This window comes from Rattus norvegicus, chromosome 1 (genome assembly GCF_036323735.1).
Source record: "Rattus norvegicus strain BN/NHsdMcwi chromosome 1, GRCr8, whole genome shotgun sequence".
In the NCBI taxonomy this organism is placed as follows: domain Eukaryota; kingdom Metazoa; phylum Chordata; class Mammalia; order Rodentia; family Muridae; genus Rattus; species Rattus norvegicus.
Window position 1 is genome coordinate 206,157,818 of NC_086019.1, and position 22,749 is coordinate 206,180,566.

Genomic DNA, 22,749 nt, shown 5'->3' on the forward strand with positions numbered 1-22,749 from the left:
TCCTCTGGGTGGCATTAGTGATAGGTGGGTAGGATAGCTTATAGAAACCATGGGCAAATGGTACATACTAATTTCCTTGCCTGGACTAGGCGATCACTTTCTTCAGCACTGGGGTAGTTTGCACGCCTAAACACAAGGGCCTAACCACACCCCACATGCTAGCCAGGTGTGGAGGGCTTAGAGATCTTGGGACCAAGCAACTCAAGGCTACAGCAGGCCCATGGGGCACAAGTGAACCCTTGCAGGGAGCAGTAGAAGGCCAGAGAAGTCAAACTGGCTCAAACTATCGGAGGATTTAAGTCTCTTGTTCAGCCAGACTGGGTGAACAGAGAAGTACTCCTGAGGTGATGAGAAAGAAGCTTGCACTTAGCACCAGAAAAACCCAAAAGATGCTCCGAGACCTGCACAGAGGCAGCGTGGGAGCACAGGAGGGAAGTATGCACAGCAGACTACACAACACCTGCTGTGTAAAATCCTGAGGAGTAAAGAGATGGAACCTAAGTAGGCTAGGGACCAGGGACCCAGCCACACAGTACTTACCAGGATCTGCGGGTGGTGAGGAGACCGAGGAGCCCAGATTGGAGGGCGATGTTGGGGTAGAAGGAGAGGAGCTTCCACTGGGAGTAGTACTGCGGCTCAGGAACACAGATGTGGGCAGTGGGCTGGTACCAGGAGGCCTAGTGGTATGGTTGGTGTCTGGAGAACTTGGGAAGTTTGTCATACCCATGGTTGAAGACAATAGCCCTGATGTAGCAGCTTGGGTAGTAAGGGAGGTAAATTGGGAGGTGGTGGACTTCGAGGAAAATGAAGAAAATGTGGGCGTGTGAGAGGTGGTCTTGGAAGTGGAGAAAGGACCAGTGCTGGAGGTTGGCATATTCGATGGGGTGGGAGTCATGTGGCTAGTAGGGAGAGCAGAGGAAGAAATGGAGGTAACAAGAGGAGACACAGAGGAATTAGGAGGAGAGGCAGCAGAAGGAGACACAAAGGCAGAGACGGATGGAGGAGGGGATACTGTGGGTTTAGTAAACAGCGGGGAATGGGAAACTGAGGTGGGAGAGGGTGTGGACAGTAGGGTGGACGGAATAGATCGTGAAGTAGGAGGGAGACTGGATGTCAGGGAGGATGGTGGAGAAGATGCAAGGAAAGATGTAGTGAGACTAGAATTAGGGGGGGGAGACGGAGATGATGGCACGGACGGAGAGAGGGGGTTGTCACTGAGAGAAACCAGAGTCGATAGCAAGCTTGTAGGGGGGGAGAGAACACTGGTGGAGGATGAAAAGGAAGGGGCAATAGTGGAGCTGTGGGGAACGGGGGAAGAACTCCACCATGAAGGAGAAGTTGTTGCTGTTGTAAAGGAGGTATAAACGTCGGTAATGGCAACTGTAGTAGACAGCATAGGTGGTACTGTTGGAGGGGACCTTGTACCGGTCACTGTAGGAGTTGTGAGAATGGTGCTCAATGGAATGAAGGAGGAAGGTGATGGTGCTGTGTGTCCATTGGTTGGAAGGACAGTCCTCGGTGGCGTGGAGGTGGCGGCCGGTGACACCGAGTGTTGGCTGGTTGGTGTGTTCAGTATCTCAGTGGTGGGTGTCACGGCCGAGGTGGATATCAGTGGGGGTTGTGTGGACGCTGAGGTCTGAGGACCTGAATGGGTCGGGAGGTTGGTGGCAGTCTGCATGGATGTTCCTGAGGGGAGCCCGGTGGTTTGCACTGTGCTGGAGACAGCCTCGGTGGGTGAAGGGTGTGTGGTGCGTGGAGTCTGAGGGCCGCTGGTTGTGGCTGAGGTGGTGTGGATCACGGGTGTGCCAGTTGAACTCACGGTTGGCTTAATTGAGTTGGAAGTCGCTGGCATTGATGTGGACCCGTGGGCAGTCACTGAAGCTGTTTCTGAGGGGTGTGAGGTAGAGGGGGATGTCCTGCCTGTGGAGAATGTTTTGGTCTGGGTGATGGCGCCGGTTGTGTAAATGACAGGTGCTGATGTGTGAGGAGGCCGAGTTTGTTCCAGGGTGGTGGGAAGAATGGTTGCCCTTGCTGTGGAGGTGGAGGCGGATGAAATTGTGTGTTGGGGTGTAGGAGTGACAATTACCTCAGAAGTCTGCGTCACTGCGGAGGTTGAAAATGAGGGAGGTGTTGTGGCCAGTGAGGTCTGAAGTGCTGACGGTGTAGGGGAGGCTGTGTTGGTCTGCACAGATGTTTCTAAGGAGACACCTGTGGTGTGTTTTGTGCTGGAGACAGCAGCAGTGGTGGGAAGGTGTGTGGAACTCCCAGCCTGGGGAGTGGTACTGGCGCCTGAGGTGGTGTGGACCACTGGAGTGGCAGTTCCTCCCATGGTGGACTTGGTGGCAGTGGTTGTAGGTCCTGCTGTGGATGGATGAACAGTGTTGGAGGAAGTCTGGGAAAGGTGGGAAGTAGAGGTTCTCTCTGTGGAGAAAGAGCTTTGAGTTTGGGTGGTGGCGCTGGTTGAGGAAGTGGCAGCTGTGGGTGTGTTTGGAGGTCGTGTTTGTTCTATCGTGGTTTGTAGAATGGTGCTCACTGGGCCAGACATAGACACCGAGGAGACTGTGTGACTGTGTGGGCTAGTTGGGGTGATGTGTACCTCTGAAGTTGGTGACACAGAGGAAGGTGAAAGTGATGGCAGTGATGTGACCGAAGAGGTCTGAGGAGCTGATGGCGTTGGGAGTGTGGTGGTGGACGGCTCAGATGTTCTGACGTGGGGAGCTGTGCTGTGTGTAGTGCTGGAGAAAACTGCCGTGGGTGGGGAGAGTGTGGTGTGTGGAGTAGGGGCGCTGCTAGGTGTGCCTGAGGAGGTGTGGACCACTGAGGTAGCAGTTACACCGGTGGTGGGCTTAAGTGAGTTGGTGGTAGCTAGAATTGATGTTGATTGAGTGGGTGTCATGGCGGAAGACTCTGAGAGATGTGCTGTAGATGTCCTGTGTGTGGAGAGTGAGCCTTTTGTGCTGGTGGTGGCACTGGTTGTATAAATGACAGGTACTGTTGTGTGAGGCGGCCTTGTGCCTTCCAGGGTGGTTGGAAGGACAGTCCTCGGTGGCGTGGAGGAGGCGGCCGGTGACACCGAGTGTTGGCCGGTTGGTGTGTTCAGTATCTCAGTGGTGGGTGTCACGGCCGAGGTGGATATCAGTGGGGGTTGTGTGGACGCTGAGGTCTGAGGACCTGAATGGGTCGGGAGGTTGGTGGCAGTCTGCATGGATGTTCCTGAGGGGAGCCCGGTGGTTTGCACTGTGCTGGAGACAGCCTCGGTGGGTGAAGGGTGTGTGGTGCGTGGAGTCTGAGGGCCGCTGGTTGTGGCTGAGGTGGTGTGGATCACGGGTGTGCCAGTTGAACTCACGGTTGGCTTAATTGAGTTGGAAGTCGCTGGCATTGATGTGGACCCGTGGGCAGTCACTGAAGCTGTTTCTGAGGGGTGTGAGGTAGAGGGGGATGTCCTGCCTGTGGAGAATGTTTTGGTCTGGGTGATGGCGCCGGTTGTGTAAATGACAGGTGCTGATGTGTGAGGAGGCCGAGTTTGTTCCAGGGTGGTGGGAAGAATGGTTGCCCTTGCTGTGGAGGTGGAGGCGGATGAAATTGTGTGTTGGGGTGTAGGAGTGACAATTACCTCAGAAGTCTGCGTCACTGCGGAGGTTGAAAATGAGGGAGGTGTTGTGGCCAGTGAGGTCTGAAGTGCTGACGGTGTAGGGGAGGCTGTGTTGGTCTGCACAGATGTTTCTAAGGAGACACCTGTGGTGTGTTTTGTGCTGGAGACAGCAGCAGTGGTGGGAAGGTGTGTGGAACTCCCAGCCTGGGGAGTGGTACTGGCGCCTGAGGTGGTGTGGACCACTGGAGTGGCAGTTCCTCCCATGGTGGACTTGGTGGCAGTGGTTGTAGGTCCTGCTGTGGATGGATGAACAGTGTTGGAGGAAGTCTGGGAAAGGTGGGAAGTAGAGGTTCTCTCTGTGGAGAAAGAGCTTTGAGTTTGGGTGGTGGCGCTGGTTGAGGAAGTGGCAGCTGTGGGTGTGTTTGGAGGTCGTGTTTGTTCTATCGTGGTTTGTAGAATGGTGCTCACTGGGCCAGACATAGACACCGAGGAGACTGTGTGACTGTGTGGGCTAGTTGGGGTGATGTGTACCTCTGAAGTTGGTGACACAGAGGAAGGTGAAAGTGATGGCAGTGATGTGACCGAAGAGGTCTGAGGAGCTGATGGCGTTGGGAGTGTGGTGGTGGACGGCTCAGATGTTCTGACGTGGGGAGCTGTGCTGTGTGTAGTGCTGGAGAAAACTGCCGTGGGTGGGGAGAGTGTGGTGTGTGGAGTAGGGGCGCTGCTAGGTGTGCCTGAGGAGGTGTGGACCACTGAGGTAGCAGTTACACCGGTGGTGGGCTTAAGTGAGTTGGTGGTAGCTAGAATTGATGTTGATTGAGTGGGTGTCATGGCGGAAGACTCTGAGAGATGTGCTGTAGATGTCCTGTGTGTGGAGAGTGAGCCTTTTGTGCTGGTGGTGGCACTGGTTGTATAAATGACAGGTACTGTTGTGTGAGGCGGCCTTGTGCCTTCCAGGGTGGTTGGAAGGACAGTCCTCGGTGGCGTGGAGGAGGCGGCCGGTGACACCGAGTGTTGGCCGGTTGGTGTGTTCAGTATCTCAGTGGTGGGTGTCACGGCCGAGGTGGATATCAGTGGGGGTTGTGTGGACGCTGAGGTCTGAGGACCTGAATGGGTCGGGAGGTTGGTGGCAGTCTGCATGGATGTTCCTGAGGGGAGCCCGGTGGTTTGCACTGTGCTGGAGACAGCCTCGGTGGGTGAAGGGTGTGTGGTGCGTGGAGTCTGAGGGCCGCTGGTTGTGGCTGAGGTGGTGTGGATCACGGGTGTGCCAGTTGAACTCACGGTTGGCTTAATTGAGTTGGAAGTCGCTGGCATTGATGTGGACCCGTGGGCAGTCACTGAAGCTGTTTCTGAGGGGTGTGAGGTAGAGGGGGATGTCCTGCCTGTGGAGAATGTTTTGGTCTGGGTGATGGCGCCGGTTGTGTAAATGACAGGTGCTGATGTGTGAGGAGGCCGAGTTTGTTCCAGGGTGGTGGGAAGAATGGTTGCCCTTGCTGTGGAGGTGGAGGCGGATGAAATTGTGTGTTGGGGTGTAGGAGTGACAATTACCTCAGAAGTCTGCGTCACTGCGGAGGTTGAAAATGAGGGAGGTGTTGTGGCCAGTGAGGTCTGAAGTGCTGACGGTGTAGGGGAGGCTGTGTTGGTCTGCACAGATGTTTCTAAGGAGACACCTGTGGTGTGTTTTGTGCTGGAGACAGCAGCAGTGGTGGGAAGGTGTGTGGAACTCCCAGCCTGGGGAGTGGTACTGGCGCCTGAGGTGGTGTGGACCACTGGAGTGGCAGTTCCTCCCATGGTGGACTTGGTGGCAGTGGTTGTAGGTCCTGCTGTGGATGGATGAACAGTGTTGGAGGAAGTCTGGGAAAGGTGGGAAGTAGAGGTTCTCTCTGTGGAGAAAGAGCTTTGAGTTTGGGTGGTGGCGCTGGTTGAGGAAGTGGCAGCTGTGGGTGTGTTTGGAGGTCGTGTTTGTTCTATCGTGGTTTGTAGAATGGTGCTCACTGGGCCAGACATAGACACCGAGGAGACTGTGTGACTGTGTGGGCTAGTTGGGGTGATGTGTACCTCTGAAGTTGGTGACACAGAGGAAGGTGAAAGTGATGGCAGTGATGTGACCGAAGAGGTCTGAGGAGCTGATGGCGTTGGGAGTGTGGTGGTGGACGGCTCAGATGTTCTGACGTGGGGAGCTGTGCTGTGTGTAGTGCTGGAGAAAACTGCCGTGGGTGGGGAGAGTGTGGTGTGTGGAGTAGGGGCGCTGCTAGGTGTGCCTGAGGAGGTGTGGACCACTGAGGTAGCAGTTACACCGGTGGTGGGCTTAAGTGAGTTGGTGGTAGCTAGAATTGATGTTGATTGAGTGGGTGTCATGGCGGAAGACTCTGAGAGATGTGCTGTAGATGTCCTGTGTGTGGAGAGTGAGCCTTTTGTGCTGGTGGTGGCACTGGTTGTATAAATGACAGGTACTGTTGTGTGAGGCGGCCTTGTGCCTTCCAGGGTGGTTGGAAGGACAGTCCTCGGTGGCGTGGAGGTGGCGGCCGGTGACACCGAGTGTTGGCCGGTTGGTGTGTTCAGTATCTCAGTGGTGGGTGTCACGGCCGAGGTGGATATCAGTGGGGGTTGTGTGGACGCTGAGGTCTGAGGACCTGAATGGGTCGGGAGGTTGGTGGCAGTCTGCATGGATGTTCCTGAGGGGAGCCCGGTGGTTTGCACTGTGCTGGAGACAGCCTCGGTGGGTGAAGGGTGTGTGGTGCGTGGAGTCTGAGGGCCGCTGGTTGTGGCTGAGGTGGTGTGGATCACGGGTGTGCCAGTTGAACTCACGGTTGGCTTAATTGAGTTGGAAGTCGCTGGCATTGATGTGGACCCGTGGGCAGTCACTGAAGCTGTTTCTGAGGGGTGTGAGGTAGAGGGGGATGTCCTGCCTGTGGAGAATGTTTTGGTCTGGGTGATGGCGCCGGTTGTGTAAATGACAGGTGCTGATGTGTGAGGAGGCCGAGTTTGTTCCAGGGTGGTGGGAAGAATGGTTGCCCTTGCTGTGGAGGTGGAGGCGGATGAAATTGTGTGTTGGGGTGTAGGAGTGACAATTACCTCAGAAGTCTGCGTCACTGCGGAGGTTGAAAATGAGGGAGGTGTTGTGGCCAGTGAGGTCTGAAGTGCTGACGGTGTAGGGGAGGCTGTGTTGGTCTGCACAGATGTTTCTAAGGAGACACCTGTGGTGTGTTTTGTGCTGGAGACAGCAGCAGTGGTGGGAAGGTGTGTGGAACTCCCAGCCTGGGGAGTGGTACTGGCGCCTGAGGTGGTGTGGACCACTGGAGTGGCAGTTCCTCCCATGGTGGACTTGGTGGCAGTGGTTGTAGGTCCTGCTGTGGATGGATGAACAGTGTTGGAGGAAGTCTGGGAAAGGTGGGAAGTAGAGGTTCTCTCTGTGGAGAAAGAGCTTTGAGTTTGGGTGGTGGCGCTGGTTGAGGAAGTGGCAGCTGTGGGTGTGTTTGGAGGTCGTGTTTGTTCTATCGTGGTTTGTAGAATGGTGCTCACTGGGCCAGACATAGACACCGAGGAGACTGTGTGACTGTGTGGGCTAGTTGGGGTGATGTGTACCTCTGAAGTTGGTGACACAGAGGAAGGTGAAAGTGATGGCAGTGATGTGACCGAAGAGGTCTGAGGAGCTGATGGCGTTGGGAGTGTGGTGGTGGACGGCTCAGATGTTCTGACGTGGGGAGCTGTGCTGTGTGTAGTGCTGGAGAAAACTGCCGTGGGTGGGGAGAGTGTGGTGTGTGGAGTAGGGGCGCTGCTAGGTGTGCCTGAGGAGGTGTGGACCACTGAGGTAGCAGTTACACCGGTGGTGGGCTTAAGTGAGTTGGTGGTAGCTAGAATTGATGTTGATTGAGTGGGTGTCATGGCGGAAGACTCTGAGAGATGTGCTGTAGATGTCCTGTGTGTGGAGAGTGAGCCTTTTGTGCTGGTGGTGGCACTGGTTGTATAAATGACAGGTACTGTTGTGTGAGGCGGCCTTGTGCCTTCCAGGGTGGTTGGAAGGACAGTCCTCGGTGGCGTGGAGGAGGCGGCCGGTGACACCGAGTGTTGGCCGGTTGGTGTGTTCAGTATCTCAGTGGTGGGTGTCACGGCCGAGGTGGATATCAGTGGGGGTTGTGTGGACGCTGAGGTCTGAGGACCTGAATGGGTCGGGAGGTTGGTGGCAGTCTGCATGGATGTTCCTGAGGGGAGCCCGGTGGTTTGCACTGTGCTGGAGACAGCCTCGGTGGGTGAAGGGTGTGTGGTGCGTGGAGTCTGAGGGCCGCTGGTTGTGGCTGAGGTGGTGTGGATCACGGGTGTGCCAGTTGAACTCACGGTTGGCTTAATTGAGTTGGAAGTCGCTGGCATTGATGTGGACCCGTGGGCAGTCACTGAAGCTGTTTCTGAGGGGTGTGAGGTAGAGGGGGATGTCCTGCCTGTGGAGAATGTTTTGGTCTGGGTGATGGCGCCGGTTGTGTAAATGACAGGTGCTGATGTGTGAGGAGGCCGAGTTTGTTCCAGGGTGGTGGGAAGAATGGTTGCCCTTGCTGTGGAGGTGGAGGCGGATGAAATTGTGTGTTGGGGTGTAGGAGTGACAATTACCTCAGAAGTCTGCGTCACTGCGGAGGTTGAAAATGAGGGAGGTGTTGTGGCCAGTGAGGTCTGAAGTGCTGACGGTGTAGGGGAGGCTGTGTTGGTCTGCACAGATGTTTCTAAGGAGACACCTGTGGTGTGTTTTGTGCTGGAGACAGCAGCAGTGGTGGGAAGGTGTGTGGAACTCCCAGCCTGGGGAGTGGTACTGGCGCCTGAGGTGGTGTGGACCACTGGAGTGGCAGTTCCTCCCATGGTGGACTTGGTGGCAGTGGTTGTAGGTCCTGCTGTGGATGGATGAACAGTGTTGGAGGAAGTCTGGGAAAGGTGGGAAGTAGAGGTTCTCTCTGTGGAGAAAGAGCTTTGAGTTTGGGTGGTGGCGCTGGTTGAGGAAGTGGCAGCTGTGGGTGTGTTTGGAGGTCGTGTTTGTTCTATCGTGGTTTGTAGAATGGTGCTCACTGGGCCAGACATAGACACCGAGGAGACTGTGTGACTGTGTGGGCTAGTTGGGGTGATGTGTACCTCTGAAGTTGGTGACACAGAGGAAGGTGAAAGTGATGGCAGTGATGTGACCGAAGAGGTCTGAGGAGCTGATGGCGTTGGGAGTGTGGTGGTGGACGGCTCAGATGTTCTGACGTGGGGAGCTGTGCTGTGTGTAGTGCTGGAGAAAACTGCCGTGGGTGGGGAGAGTGTGGTGTGTGGAGTAGGGGCGCTGCTAGGTGTGCCTGAGGAGGTGTGGACCACTGAGGTAGCAGTTACACCGGTGGTGGGCTTAAGTGAGTTGGTGGTAGCTAGAATTGATGTTGATTGAGTGGGTGTCATGGCGGAAGACTCTGAGAGATGTGCTGTAGATGTCCTGTGTGTGGAGAGTGAGCCTTTTGTGCTGGTGGTGGCACTGGTTGTATAAATGACAGGTACTGTTGTGTGAGGCGGCCTTGTGCCTTCCAGGGTGGTTGGAAGGACAGTCCTCGGTGGCGTGGAGGTGGCGGCCGGTGACACCGAGTGTTGGCCGGTTGGTGTGTTCAGTATCTCAGTGGTGGGTGTCACGGCCGAGGTGGATATCAGTGGGGGTTGTGTGGACGCTGAGGTCTGAGGACCTGAATGGGTCGGGAGGTTGGTGGCAGTCTGCATGGATGTTCCTGAGGGGAGCCCGGTGGTTTGCACTGTGCTGGAGACAGCCTCGGTGGGTGAAGGGTGTGTGGTGCGTGGAGTCTGAGGGCCGCTGGTTGTGGCTGAGGTGGTGTGGATCACGGGTGTGCCAGTTGAACTCACGGTTGGCTTAATTGAGTTGGAAGTCGCTGGCATTGATGTGGACCCGTGGGCAGTCACTGAAGCTGTTTCTGAGGGGTGTGAGGTAGAGGGGGATGTCCTGCCTGTGGAGAATGTTTTGGTCTGGGTGATGGCGCCGGTTGTGTAAATGACAGGTGCTGATGTGTGAGGAGGCCGAGTTTGTTCCAGGGTGGTGGGAAGAATGGTTGCCCTTGCTGTGGAGGTGGAGGCGGATGAAATTGTGTGTTGGGGTGTAGGAGTGACAATTACCTCAGAAGTCTGCGTCACTGCGGAGGTTGAAAATGAGGGAGGTGTTGTGGCCAGTGAGGTCTGAAGTGCTGACGGTGTAGGGGAGGCTGTGTTGGTCTGCACAGATGTTTCTAAGGAGACACCTGTGGTGTGTTTTGTGCTGGAGACAGCAGCAGTGGTGGGAAGGTGTGTGGAACTCCCAGCCTGGGGAGTGGTACTGGCGCCTGAGGTGGTGTGGACCACTGGAGTGGCAGTTCCTCCCATGGTGGACTTGGTGGCAGTGGTTGTAGGTCCTGCTGTGGATGGATGAACAGTGTTGGAGGAAGTCTGGGAAAGGTGGGAAGTAGAGGTTCTCTCTGTGGAGAAAGAGCTTTGAGTTTGGGTGGTGGCGCTGGTTGAGGAAGTGGCAGCTGTGGGTGTGTTTGGAGGTCGTGTTTGTTCTATCGTGGTTTGTAGAATGGTGCTCACTGGGCCAGACATAGACACCGAGGAGACTGTGTGACTGTGTGGGCTAGTTGGGGTGATGTGTACCTCTGAAGTTGGTGACACAGAGGAAGGTGAAAGTGATGGCAGTGATGTGACCGAAGAGGTCTGAGGAGCTGATGGCGTTGGGAGTGTGGTGGTGGACGGCTCAGATGTTCTGACGTGGGGAGCTGTGCTGTGTGTAGTGCTGGAGAAAACTGCCGTGGGTGGGGAGAGTGTGGTGTGTGGAGTAGGGGCGCTGCTAGGTGTGCCTGAGGAGGTGTGGACCACTGAGGTAGCAGTTACACCGGTGGTGGGCTTAAGTGAGTTGGTGGTAGCTAGAATTGATGTTGATTGAGTGGGTGTCATGGCGGAAGACTCTGAGAGATGTGCTGTAGATGTCCTGTGTGTGGAGAGTGAGCCTTTTGTGCTGGTGGTGGCACTGGTTGTATAAATGACAGGTACTGTTGTGTGAGGCGGCCTTGTGCCTTCCAGGGTGGTTGGAAGGACAGTCCTCGGTGGCGTGGAGGTGGCGGCCGGTGACACCGAGTGTTGGCCGGTTGGTGTGTTCAGTATCTCAGTGGTGGGTGTCACGGCCGAGGTGGATATCAGTGGGGGTTGTGTGGACGCTGAGGTCTGAGGACCTGAATGGGTCGGGAGGTTGGTGGCAGTCTGCATGGATGTTCCTGAGGGGAGCCCGGTGGTTTGCACTGTGCTGGAGACAGCCTCGGTGGGTGAAGGGTGTGTGGTGCGTGGAGTCTGAGGGCCGCTGGTTGTGGCTGAGGTGGTGTGGATCACGGGTGTGCCAGTTGAACTCACGGTTGGCTTAATTGAGTTGGAAGTCGCTGGCATTGATGTGGACCCGTGGGCAGTCACTGAAGCTGTTTCTGAGGGGTGTGAGGTAGAGGGGGATGTCCTGCCTGTGGAGAATGTTTTGGTCTGGGTGATGGCGCCGGTTGTGTAAATGACAGGTGCTGATGTGTGAGGAGGCCGAGTTTGTTCCAGGGTGGTGGGAAGAATGGTTGCCCTTGCTGTGGAGGTGGAGGCGGATGAAATTGTGTGTTGGGGTGTAGGAGTGACAATTACCTCAGAAGTCTGCGTCACTGCGGAGGTTGAAAATGAGGGAGGTGTTGTGGCCAGTGAGGTCTGAAGTGCTGACGGTGTAGGGGAGGCTGTGTTGGTCTGCACAGATGTTTCTAAGGAGACACCTGTGGTGTGTTTTGTGCTGGAGACAGCAGCAGTGGTGGGAAGGTGTGTGGAACTCCCAGCCTGGGGAGTGGTACTGGCGCCTGAGGTGGTGTGGACCACTGGAGTGGCAGTTCCTCCCATGGTGGACTTGGTGGCAGTGGTTGTAGGTCCTGCTGTGGATGGATGAACAGTGTTGGAGGAAGTCTGGGAAAGGTGGGAAGTAGAGGTTCTCTCTGTGGAGAAAGAGCTTTGAGTTTGGGTGGTGGCGCTGGTTGAGGAAGTGGCAGCTGTGGGTGTGTTTGGAGGTCGTGTTTGTTCTATCGTGGTTTGTAGAATGGTGCTCACTGGGCCAGACATAGACACCGAGGAGACTGTGTGACTGTGTGGGCTAGTTGGGGTGATGTGTACCTCTGAAGTTGGTGACACAGAGGAAGGTGAAAGTGATGGCAGTGATGTGACCGAAGAGGTCTGAGGAGCTGATGGCGTTGGGAGTGTGGTGGTGGACGGCTCAGATGTTCTGACGTGGGGAGCTGTGCTGTGTGTAGTGCTGGAGAAAACTGCCGTGGGTGGGGAGAGTGTGGTGTGTGGAGTAGGGGCGCTGCTAGGTGTGCCTGAGGAGGTGTGGACCACTGAGGTAGCAGTTACACCGGTGGTGGGCTTAAGTGAGTTGGTGGTAGCTAGAATTGATGTTGATTGAGTGGGTGTCATGGCGGAAGACTCTGAGAGATGTGCTGTAGATGTCCTGTGTGTGGAGAGTGAGCCTTTTGTGCTGGTGGTGGCACTGGTTGTATAAATGACAGGTACTGTTGTGTGAGGCGGCCTTGTGCCTTCCAGGGTGGTTGGAAGGACAGTCCTCGGTGGCGTGGAGGTGGCGGCCGGTGACACCGAGTGTTGGCTGGTTGGTGTGTTCAGTATCTCAGTGGTGGGTGTCACGGCCGAGGTGGATATCAGTGGGGGTTGTGTGGACGCTGAGGTCTGAGGACCTGAATGGGTCGGGAGGTTGGTGGCAGTCTGCATGGATGTTCCTGAGGGGAGCCCGGTGGTTTGCACTGTGCTGGAGACAGCCTCGGTGGGTGAAGGGTGTGTGGTGCGTGGAGTCTGAGGGCCGCTGGTTGTGGCTGAGGTGGTGTGGATCACGGGTGTGCCAGTTGAACTCACGGTTGGCTTAATTGAGTTGGAAGTCGCTGGCATTGATGTGGACCCGTGGGCAGTCACTGAAGCTGTTTCTGAGGGGTGTGAGGTAGAGGGGGATGTCCTGCCTGTGGAGAATGTTTTGGTCTGGGTGATGGCGCCGGTTGTGTAAATGACAGGTGCTGATGTGTGAGGAGGCCGAGTTTGTTCCAGGGTGGTGGGAAGAATGGTTGCCCTTGCTGTGGAGGTGGAGGCGGATGAAATTGTGTGTTGGGGTGTAGGAGTGACAATTACCTCAGAAGTCTGCGTCACTGCGGAGGTTGAAAATGAGGGAGGTGTTGTGGCCAGTGAGGTCTGAAGTGCTGACGGTGTAGGGGAGGCTGTGTTGGTCTGCACAGATGTTTCTAAGGAGACACCTGTGGTGTGTTTTGTGCTGGAGACAGCAGCAGTGGTGGGAAGGTGTGTGGAACTCCCAGCCTGGGGAGTGGTACTGGCGCCTGAGGTGGTGTGGACCACTGGAGTGGCAGTTCCTCCCATGGTGGACTTGGTGGCAGTGGTTGTAGGTCCTGCTGTGGATGGATGAACAGTGTTGGAGGAAGTCTGGGAAAGGTGGGAAGTAGAGGTTCTCTCTGTGGAGAAAGAGCTTTGAGTTTGGGTGGTGGCGCTGGTTGAGGAAGTGGCAGCTGTGGGTGTGTTTGGAGGTCGTGTTTGTTCTATCGTGGTTTGTAGAATGGTGCTCACTGGGCCAGACATAGACACCGAGGAGACTGTGTGACTGTGTGGGCTAGTTGGGGTGATGTGTACCTCTGAAGTTGGTGACACAGAGGAAGGTGAAAGTGATGGCAGTGATGTGACCGAAGAGGTCTGAGGAGCTGATGGCGTTGGGAGTGTGGTGGTGGACGGCTCAGATGTTCTGACGTGGGGAGCTGTGCTGTGTGTAGTGCTGGAGAAAACTGCCGTGGGTGGGGAGAGTGTGGTGTGTGGAGTAGGGGCGCTGCTAGGTGTGCCTGAGGAGGTGTGGACCACTGAGGTAGCAGTTACACCGGTGGTGGGCTTAAGTGAGTTGGTGGTAGCTAGAATTGATGTTGATTGAGTGGGTGTCATGGCGGAAGACTCTGAGAGATGTGCTGTAGATGTCCTGTGTGTGGAGAGTGAGCCTTTTGTGCTGGTGGTGGCACTGGTTGTATAAATGACAGGTACTGTTGTGTGAGGCGGCCTTGTGCCTTCCAGGGTGGTTGGAAGGACAGTCCTCGGTGGCGTGGAGGTGGCGGCCGGTGACACCGAGTGTTGGCCGGTTGGTGTGTTCAGTATCTCAGTGGTGGGTGTCACGGCCGAGGTGGATATCAGTGGGGGTTGTGTGGACGCTGAGGTCTGAGGACCTGAATGGGTCGGGAGGTTGGTGGCAGTCTGCATGGATGTTCCTGAGGGGAGCCCGGTGGTTTGCACTGTGCTGGAGACAGCCTCGGTGGGTGAAGGGTGTGTGGTGCGTGGAGTCTGAGGGCCGCTGGTTGTGGCTGAGGTGGTGTGGATCACGGGTGTGCCAGTTGAACTCACGGTTGGCTTAATTGAGTTGGAAGTCGCTGGCATTGATGTGGACCCGTGGGCAGTCACTGAAGCTGTTTCTGAGGGGTGTGAGGTAGAGGGGGATGTCCTGCCTGTGGAGAATGTTTTGGTCTGGGTGATGGCGCCGGTTGTGTAAATGACAGGTGCTGATGTGTGAGGAGGCCGAGTTTGTTCCAGGGTGGTGGGAAGAATGGTTGCCCTTGCTGTGGAGGTGGAGGCGGATGAAATTGTGTGTTGGGGTGTAGGAGTGACAATTACCTCAGAAGTCTGCGTCACTGCGGAGGTTGAAAATGAGGGAGGTGTTGTGGCCAGTGAGGTCTGAAGTGCTGACGGTGTAGGGGAGGCTGTGTTGGTCTGCACAGATGTTTCTAAGGAGACACCTGTGGTGTGTTTTGTGCTGGAGACAGCAGCAGTGGTGGGAAGGTGTGTGGAACTCCCAGCCTGGGGAGTGGTACTGGCGCCTGAGGTGGTGTGGACCACTGGAGTGGCAGTTCCTCCCATGGTGGACTTGGTGGCAGTGGTTGTAGGTCCTGCTGTGGATGGATGAACAGTGTTGGAGGAAGTCTGGGAAAGGTGGGAAGTAGAGGTTCTCTCTGTGGAGAAAGAGCTTTGAGTTTGGGTGGTGGCGCTGGTTGAGGAAGTGGCAGCTGTGGGTGTGTTTGGAGGTCGTGTTTGTTCTATCGTGGTTTGTAGAATGGTGCTCACTGGGCCAGACATAGACACCGAGGAGACTGTGTGACTGTGTGGGCTAGTTGGGGTGATGTGTACCTCTGAAGTTGGTGACACAGAGGAAGGTGAAAGTGATGGCAGTGATGTGACCGAAGAGGTCTGAGGAGCTGATGGCGTTGGGAGTGTGGTGGTGGACGGCTCAGATGTTCTGACGTGGGGAGCTGTGCTGTGTGTAGTGCTGGAGAAAACTGCCGTGGGTGGGGAGAGTGTGGTGTGTGGAGTAGGGGCGCTGCTAGGTGTGCCTGAGGAGGTGTGGACCACTGAGGTAGCAGTTACACCGGTGGTGGGCTTAAGTGAGTTGGTGGTAGCTAGAATTGATGTTGATTGAGTGGGTGTCATGGCGGAAGACTCTGAGAGATGTGCTGTAGATGTCCTGTGTGTGGAGAGTGAGCCTTTTGTGCTGGTGGTGGCACTGGTTGTATAAATGACAGGTACTGTTGTGTGAGGCGGCCTTGTGCCTTCCAGGGTGGTTGGAAGGACAGTCCTCGGTGGCGTGGAGGTGGCGGCCGGTGACACCGAGTGTTGGCTGGTTGGTGTGTTCAGTATCTCAGTGGTGGGTGTCACGGCCGAGGTGGATATCAGTGGGGGTTGTGTGGACGCTGAGGTCTGAGGACCTGAATGGGTCGGGAGGTTGGTGGCAGTCTGCATGGATGTTCCTGAGGGGAGCCCGGTGGTTTGCACTGTGCTGGAGACAGCCTCGGTGGGTGAAGGGTGTGTGGTGCGTGGAGTCTGAGGGCCGCTGGTTGTGGCTGAGGTGGTGTGGATCACGGGTGTGCCAGTTGAACTCACGGTTGGCTTAATTGAGTTGGAAGTCGCTGGCATTGATGTGGACCCGTGGGCAGTCACTGAAGCTGTTTCTGAGGGGTGTGAGGTAGAGGGGGATGTCCTGCCTGTGGAGAATGTTTTGGTCTGGGTGATGGCGCCGGTTGTGTAAATGACAGGTGCTGATGTGTGAGGAGGCCGAGTTTGTTCCAGGGTGGTGGGAAGAATGGTTGCCCTTGCTGTGGAGGTGGAGGCGGATGAAATTGTGTGTTGGGGTGTAGGAGTGACAATTACCTCAGAAGTCTGCGTCACTGCGGAGGTTGAAAATGAGGGAGGTGTTGTGGCCAGTGAGGTCTGAAGTGCTGACGGTGTAGGGGAGGCTGTGTTGGTCTGCACAGATGTTTCTAAGGAGACACCTGTGGTGTGTTTTGTGCTGGAGACAGCAGCAGTGGTGGGAAGGTGTGTGGAACTCCCAGCCTGGGGAGTGGTACTGGCGCCTGAGGTGGTGTGGACCACTGGAGTGGCAGTTCCTCCCATGGTGGACTTGGTGGCAGTGGTTGTAGGTCCTGCTGTGGATGGATGAACAGTGTTGGAGGAAGTCTGGGAAAGGTGGGAAGTAGAGGTTCTCTCTGTGGAGAAAGAGCTTTGAGTTTGGGTGGTGGCGCTGGTTGAGGAAGTGGCAGCTGTGGGTGTGTTTGGAGGTCGTGTTTGTTCTATCGTGGTTTGTAGAATGGTGCTCACTGGGCCAGACATAGACACCGAGGAGACTGTGTGACTGTGTGGGCTAGTTGGGGTGATGTGTACCTCTGAAGTTGGTGACACAGAGGAAGGTGAAAGTGATGGCAGTGATGTGACCGAAGAGGTCTGAGGAGCTGATGGCGTTGGGAGTGTGGTGGTGGACGGCTCAGATGTTCTGACGTGGGGAGCTGTGCTGTGTGTAGTGCTGGAGAAAACTGCCGTGGGTGGGGAGAGTGTGGTGTGTGGAGTAGGGGCGCTGCTAGGTGTGCCTGAGGAGGTGTGGACCACTGAGGTAGCAGTTACACCGGTGGTGGGCTTAAGTGAGTTGGTGGTAGCTAGAATTGATGTTGATTGAGTGGGTGTCATGGCGGAAGACTCTGAGAGATGTGCTGTAGATGTCCTGTGTGTGGAGAGTGAGCCTTTTGTGCTGGTGGTGGCACTGGTTGTATAAATGACAGGTACTGTTGTGTGAGGCGGCCTTGTGCCTTCCAGGGTGGTTGGAAGGACAGTCCTCGGTGGCGTGGAGGTGGCGGCCGGTGACACCGAGTGTTGGCCGGTTGGTGTGTTCAGTATCTCAGTGGTGGGTGTCACGGCCGAGGTGGATATCAGTGGGGGTTGTGTGGACGCTGAGGTCTGAGGACCTGAATGGGTCGGGAGGTTGGTGGCAGTCTGCATGGATGTTCCTGAGGGGAGCCCGGTGGTTTGCACTGTGCTGGAGACAGCCTCGGTGGGTGAAGGGTGTGTGGTGCGTGGAGTCTGAGGGCCGCTGGTTGTGGCTGAGGTGGTGTGGATCACGGGTGTGCCAGTTGAACTCACGGTTGGCTTAATTGAGTTGGAAGTCGCTGGCATTGATGTGGACCCGTGGGCAGTCACTGAAGCTGTTTCTGAGGGGTGTGAGGTAGAGGGGGATGTCCTGCCTGTGGAGAATGTTTTGGTCTGGGTGATGGCGCCGGTTGTGTAAATGACAGGTGCTGATGTGTGAGGAGGCCGAGTTTGTTCCAGGGTGGTGGGAAGAATGGTTGCCCTTGCTGTGGAGGTGGAGGCGGATGAAATTGTGTGTTGGGGTGTAGGAGTGACAATTACCTCAGAAGTCTGCGTCACTGCGGAGGTTGAAAATGAGGGAGGTGTTGTGGCCAGTGAGGTCTGAAGTGCTGACGGTGTAGGGGAGGCTGTGTTGGTCTGCACAGATGTTTCTAAGGAGACACCTGTGGTGTGTTTTGTGCTGGAGACAGCAGCAGTGGTGGGAAGGTGTGTGGAACTCCCAGCCTGGGGAGTGGTACTGGCGCCTGAGGTGGTGTGGACCACTGGAGTGGCAGTTCCTCCCATGGTGGACTTGGTGGCAGTGGTTGTAGGTCCTGCTGTGGATGGATGAACAGTGTTGGAGGAAGTCTGGGAAAGGTGGGAAGTAGAGGTTCTCTCTGTGGAGAAAGAGCTTTGAGTTTGGGTGGTGGCGCTGGTTGAGGAAGTGGCAGCTGTGGGTGTGTTTGGAGGTCGTGTTTGTTCTATCGTGGTTTGTAGAATGGTGCTCACTGGGCCAGACATAGACACCGAGGAGACTGTGTGACTGTGTGGGCTAGTTGGGGTGATGTGTACCTCTGAAGTTGGTGACACAGAGGAAGGTGAAAGTGATGGCAGTGATGTGACCGAAGAGGTCTGAGGAGCTGATGGCGTTGGGAGTGTGGTGGTGGACGGCTCAGATGTTCTGACGTGGGGAGCTGTGCTGTGTGTAGTGCTGGAGAAAACTGCCGTGGGTGGGGAGAGTGTGGTGTGTGGAGTAGGGGCGCTGCTAGGTGTGCCTGAGGAGGTGTGGACCACTGAGGTAGCAGTTACACCGGTGGTGGGCTTAAGTGAGTTGGTGGTAGCTAGAATTGATGTTGATTGAGTGGGTGTCATGGCGGAAGACTCTGAGAGATGTGCTGTAGATGTCCTGTGTGTGGAGAGTGAGCCTTTTGTGCTGGTGGTGGCACTGGTTGTATAAATGACAGGTACTGTTGTGTGAGGCGGCCTTGTGCCTTCCAGGGTGGTTGGAAGGACAGTCCTCGGTGGCGTGGAGGAGGCGGCCGGTGACACCGAGTGTTGGCCGGTTGGTGTGTTCAGTATCTCAGTGGTGGGTGTCACGGCCGAGGTGGATATCAGTGGGGGTTGTGTGGACGCTGAGGTCTGAGGACCTGAATGGGTCGGGAGGTTGGTGGCAGTCTGCATGGATGTTCCTGAGGGGAGCCCGGTGGTTTGCACTGTGCTGGAGACAGCCTCGGTGGGTGAAGGGTGTGTGGTGCGTGGAGTCTGAGGGCCGCTGGTTGTGGCTGAGGTGGTGTGGATCACGGGTGTGCCAGTTGAACTCACGGTTGGCTTAATTGAGTTGGAAGTCGCTGGCATTGATGTGGACCCGTGGGCAGTCACTGAAGCTGTTTCTGAGGGGTGTGAGGTAGAGGGGGATGTCCTGCCTGTGGAGAATGTTTTGGTCTGGGTGATGGCGCCGGTTGTGTAAATGACAGGTGCTGATGTGTGAGGAGGCCGAGTTTGTTCCAGGGTGGTGGGAAGAATGGTTGCCCTTGCTGTGGAGGTGGAGGCGGATGAAATTGTGTGTTGGGGTGTAGGAGTGACAATTACCTCAGAAGTCTGCGTCACTGCGGAGGTTGAAAATGAGGGAGGTGTTGTGGCCAGTGAGGTCTGAAGTGCTGACGGTGTAGGGGAGGCTGTGTTGGTCTGCACAGATGTTTCTAAGGAGACACCTGTGGTGTGTTTTGTGCTGGAGACAGCAGCAGTGGTGGGAAGGTGTGTGGAACTCCCAGCCTGGGGAGTGGTACTGGCGCCTGAGGTGGTGTGGACCACTGGAGTGGCAGTTCCTCCCATGGTGGACTTGGTGGCAGTGGTTGTAGGTCCTGCTGTGGATGGATGAACAGTGTTGGAGGAAGTCTGGGAAAGGTGGGAAGTAGAGGTTCTCTCTGTGGAGAAAGAGCTTTGAGTTTGGGTGGTGGCGCTGGTTGAGGAAGTGGCAGCTGTGGGTGTGTTTGGAGGTCGTGTTTGTTCTATCGTGGTTTGTAGAATGGTGCTCACTGGGCCAGACATAGACACCGAGGAGACTGTGTGACTGTGTGGGCTAGTTGGGGTGATGTGTACCTCTGAAGTTGGTGACACAGAGGAAGGTGAAAGTGATGGCAGTGATGTGACCGAAGAGGTCTGAGGAGCTGATGGCGTTGGGAGTGTGGTGGTGGACGGCTCAGATGTTCTGACGTGGGGAGCTGTGCTGTGTGTAGTGCTGGAGAAAACTGCCGTGGGTGGGGAGAGTGTGGTGTGTGGAGTAGGGGCGCTGCTAGGTGTGCCTGAGGAGGTGTGGACCACTGAGGTAGCAGTTACACCGGTGGTGGGCTTAAGTGAGTTGGTGGTAGCTAGAATTGATGTTGATTGAGTGGGTGTCATGGCGGAAGACTCTGAGAGATGTGCTGTAGATGTCCTGTGTGTGGAGAGTGAGCCTTTTGTGCTGGTGGTGGCACTGGTTGTATAAATGACAGGTACTGTTGTGTGAGGCGGCCTTGTGCCTTCCAGGGTGGTTGGAAGGACAGTCCTCGGTGGCGTGGAGGAGGCGGCCGGTGACACCGAGTGTTGGCCGGTTGGTGTGTTCAGTATCTCAGTGGTGGGTGTCACGGCCGAGGTGGATATCAGTGGGGGTTGTGTGGACGCTGAGGTCTGAGGACCTGAATGGGTCGGGAGGTTGGTGGCAGTCTGCATGGATGTTCCTGAGGGGAGCCCGGTGGTTTGCACTGTGCTGGAGACAGCCTCGGTGGGTGAAGGGTGTGTGGTGCGTGGAGTCTGAGGGCCGCTGGTTGTGGCTGAGGTGGTGTGGATCACGGGTGTGCCAGTTGAACTCACGGTTGGCTTAATTGAGTTGGAAGTCGCTGGCATTGATGTGGACCCGTGGGCAGTCACTGAAGCTGTTTCTGAGGGGTGTGAGGTAGAGGGGGATGTCCTGCCTGTGGAGAATGTTTTGGTCTGGGTGATGGCGCCGGTTGTGTAAATGACAGGTGCTGATGTGTGAGGAGGCCGAGTTTGTTCCAGGGTGGTGGGAAGAATGGTTGCCCTTGCTGTGGAGGTGGAGGCGGATGAAATTGTGTGTTGGGGTGTAGGAGTGACAATTACCTCAGAAGTCTGCGTCACTGCGGAGGTTGAAAATGAGGGAGGTGTTGTGGCCAGTGAGGTCTGAAGTGCTGACGGTGTAGGGGAGGCTGTGTTGGTCTGCACAGATGTTTCTAAGGAGACACCTGTGGTGTGTTTTGTGCTGGAGACAGCAGCAGTGGTGGGAAGGTGTGTGGAACTCCCAGCCTGGGGAGTGGTACTGGCGCCTGAGGTGGTGTGGACCACTGGAGTGGCTGTTCCTCCCATGGTGGACTTGGTGGCAGTGGTTGTAGGTCCTGCTGTGGATGGATGAACAGTGTTGGAGGAAGTCTGGGAAAGGTGGGAAGTAGAGGTTCTCTCTGTGGAGAAAGAGCTTTGAGTTTGGGTGGTGGCGCTGGTTGAGGAAGTGGCAGCTGTGGGTGTGTTTGGAGGTCGTGTTTGTTCTATCGTGGTTTGTAGAATGGTGCTCACTGGGCCAGACATAGACACCGAGGAGACTGTGTGACTGTGTGGGCTAGTTGGGGTGATGTGTACCTCTGAAGTTGGTGACACAGAGGAAGGTGAAAGTGATGGCAGTGATGTGACCGAAGAGGTCTGAGGAGCTGATGGCGTTGGGAGTGTGGTGGTGGACGGCTCAGATGTTCTGACGTGGGGAGCTGTGCTGTGTGTAGTGCTGGAGAAAACTGCCGTGGGTGGGGAGAGTGTGGTGTGTGGAGTAGGGGCGCTGCTAGGTGTGCCTGAGGAGGTGTGGACCACTGAGGTAGCAGTTACACCGGTGGTGGGCTTAAGTGAGTTGGTGGTAGCTAGAATTGATGTTGATTGAGTGGGTGTCATGGCGGAAGACTCTGAGAGATGTGCTGTAGATGTCCTGTGTGTGGAGAGTGAGCCTTTTGTGCTGGTGGTGGCACTGGTTGTATAAATGACAGGTACTGTTGTGTGAGGCGGCCTTGTGCCTTCCAGGGTGGTTGGAAGGACAGTCCTCGGTGGCGTGGAGGAGGCGGCCGGTGACACCGAGTGTTGGCCGGTTGGTGTGTTCAGTATCTCAGTGGTGGGTGTCACGGCCGAGGTGGATATCAGTGGGGGTTGTGTGGACGCTGAGGTCTGAGGACCTGAATGGGTCGGGAGGTTGGTGGCAGTCTGCATGGATGTTCCTGAGGGGAGCCCGGTGGTTTGCACTGTGCTGGAGACAGCCTCGGTGGGTGAAGGGTGTGTGGTGCGTGGAGTCTGAGGGCCGCTGGTTGTGGCTGAGGTGGTGTGGATCACGGGTGTGCCAGTTGAACTCACGGTTGGCTTAATTGAGTTGGAAGTCGCTGGCATTGATGTGGACCCGTGGGCAGTCACTGAAGCTGTTTCTGAGGGGTGTGAGGTAGAGGGGGATGTCCTGCCTGTGGAGAATGTTTTGGTCTGGGTGATGGCGCCGGTTGTGTAAATGACAGGTGCTGATGTGTGAGGAGGCCGAGTTTGTTCCAGGGTGGTGGGAAGAATGGTTGCCCTTGCTGTGGAGGTGGAGGCGGATGAAATTGTGTGTTGGGGTGTAGGAGTGACAATTACCTCAGAAGTCTGCGTCACTGCGGAGGTTGAAAATGAGGGAGGTGTTGTGGCCAGTGAGGTCTGAAGTGCTGACGGTGTAGGGGAGGCTGTGTTGGTCTGCACAGATGTTTCTAAGGAGACACCTGTGGTGTGTTTTGTGCTGGAGACAGCAGCAGTGGTGGGAAGGTGTGTGGAACTCCCAGCCTGGGGAGTGGTACTGGCGCCTGAGGTGGTGTGGACCACTGGAGTGGCAGTTCCTCCCATGGTGGACTTGGTGGCAGTGGTTGTAGGTCCTGCTGTGGATGGATGAACAGTGTTGGAGGAAGTCTGGGAAAGGTGGGAAGTAGAGGTTCTCTCTGTGGAGAAAGAGCTTTGAGTTTGGGTGGTGGCGCTGGTTGAGGAAGTGGCAGCTGTGGGTGTGTTTGGAGGTCGTGTTTGTTCTATCGTGGTTTGTAGAATGGTGCTCACTGGGCCAGACATAGACACCGAGGAGACTGTGTGACTGTGTGGGCTAGTTGGGGTGATGTGTACCTCTGAAGTTGGTGACACAGAGGAAGGTGAAAGTGATGGCAGTGATGTGACCGAAGGGGTCTGAGGAGCTCGTGTACTTGTTTTAGGTGGTGCTAGGCTATTGCTTGACCATGACTGATGCGTGGTCATGGTAGTCCTTCCTGTGAGAGGTACCTCTGTGGTCTCTCCTGCGTAACTTGTTGTGGCTGTAGTGTGACTTTCCTGTTGGGTTGATGTCACTGTGGATCGTGGCAGGGAATAATAATCAGTTTAAGCTCTTTGCCCTTCATTTGTTTTATGCTGCGGTTCTGTTCTTTGATATT

At 55.9% G+C, this 22,749-nt stretch overlaps 1 protein-coding gene across 1 annotated transcript in view; it reads right to left on the reverse strand.

The window, feature by feature from the left end:
* Window positions 1–22,749, reverse strand: part of Muc6 (mucin 6, oligomeric mucus/gel-forming) — a 38,559-nt gene that overhangs the window by 1,992 nt on the left and 13,818 nt on the right. The window contains exons 31-32 of the mRNA XM_039098009.2: window positions 21,938–21,954; window positions 541–677 (exon numbers count right to left, since the gene is read on the reverse strand). Of these exons, the coding sequence (XP_038953937.1) occupies window positions 541–677; window positions 21,938–21,954 (154 nt within the window). The remainder of the gene's footprint in view (window positions 1–540; window positions 678–21,937; window positions 21,955–22,749) is intronic.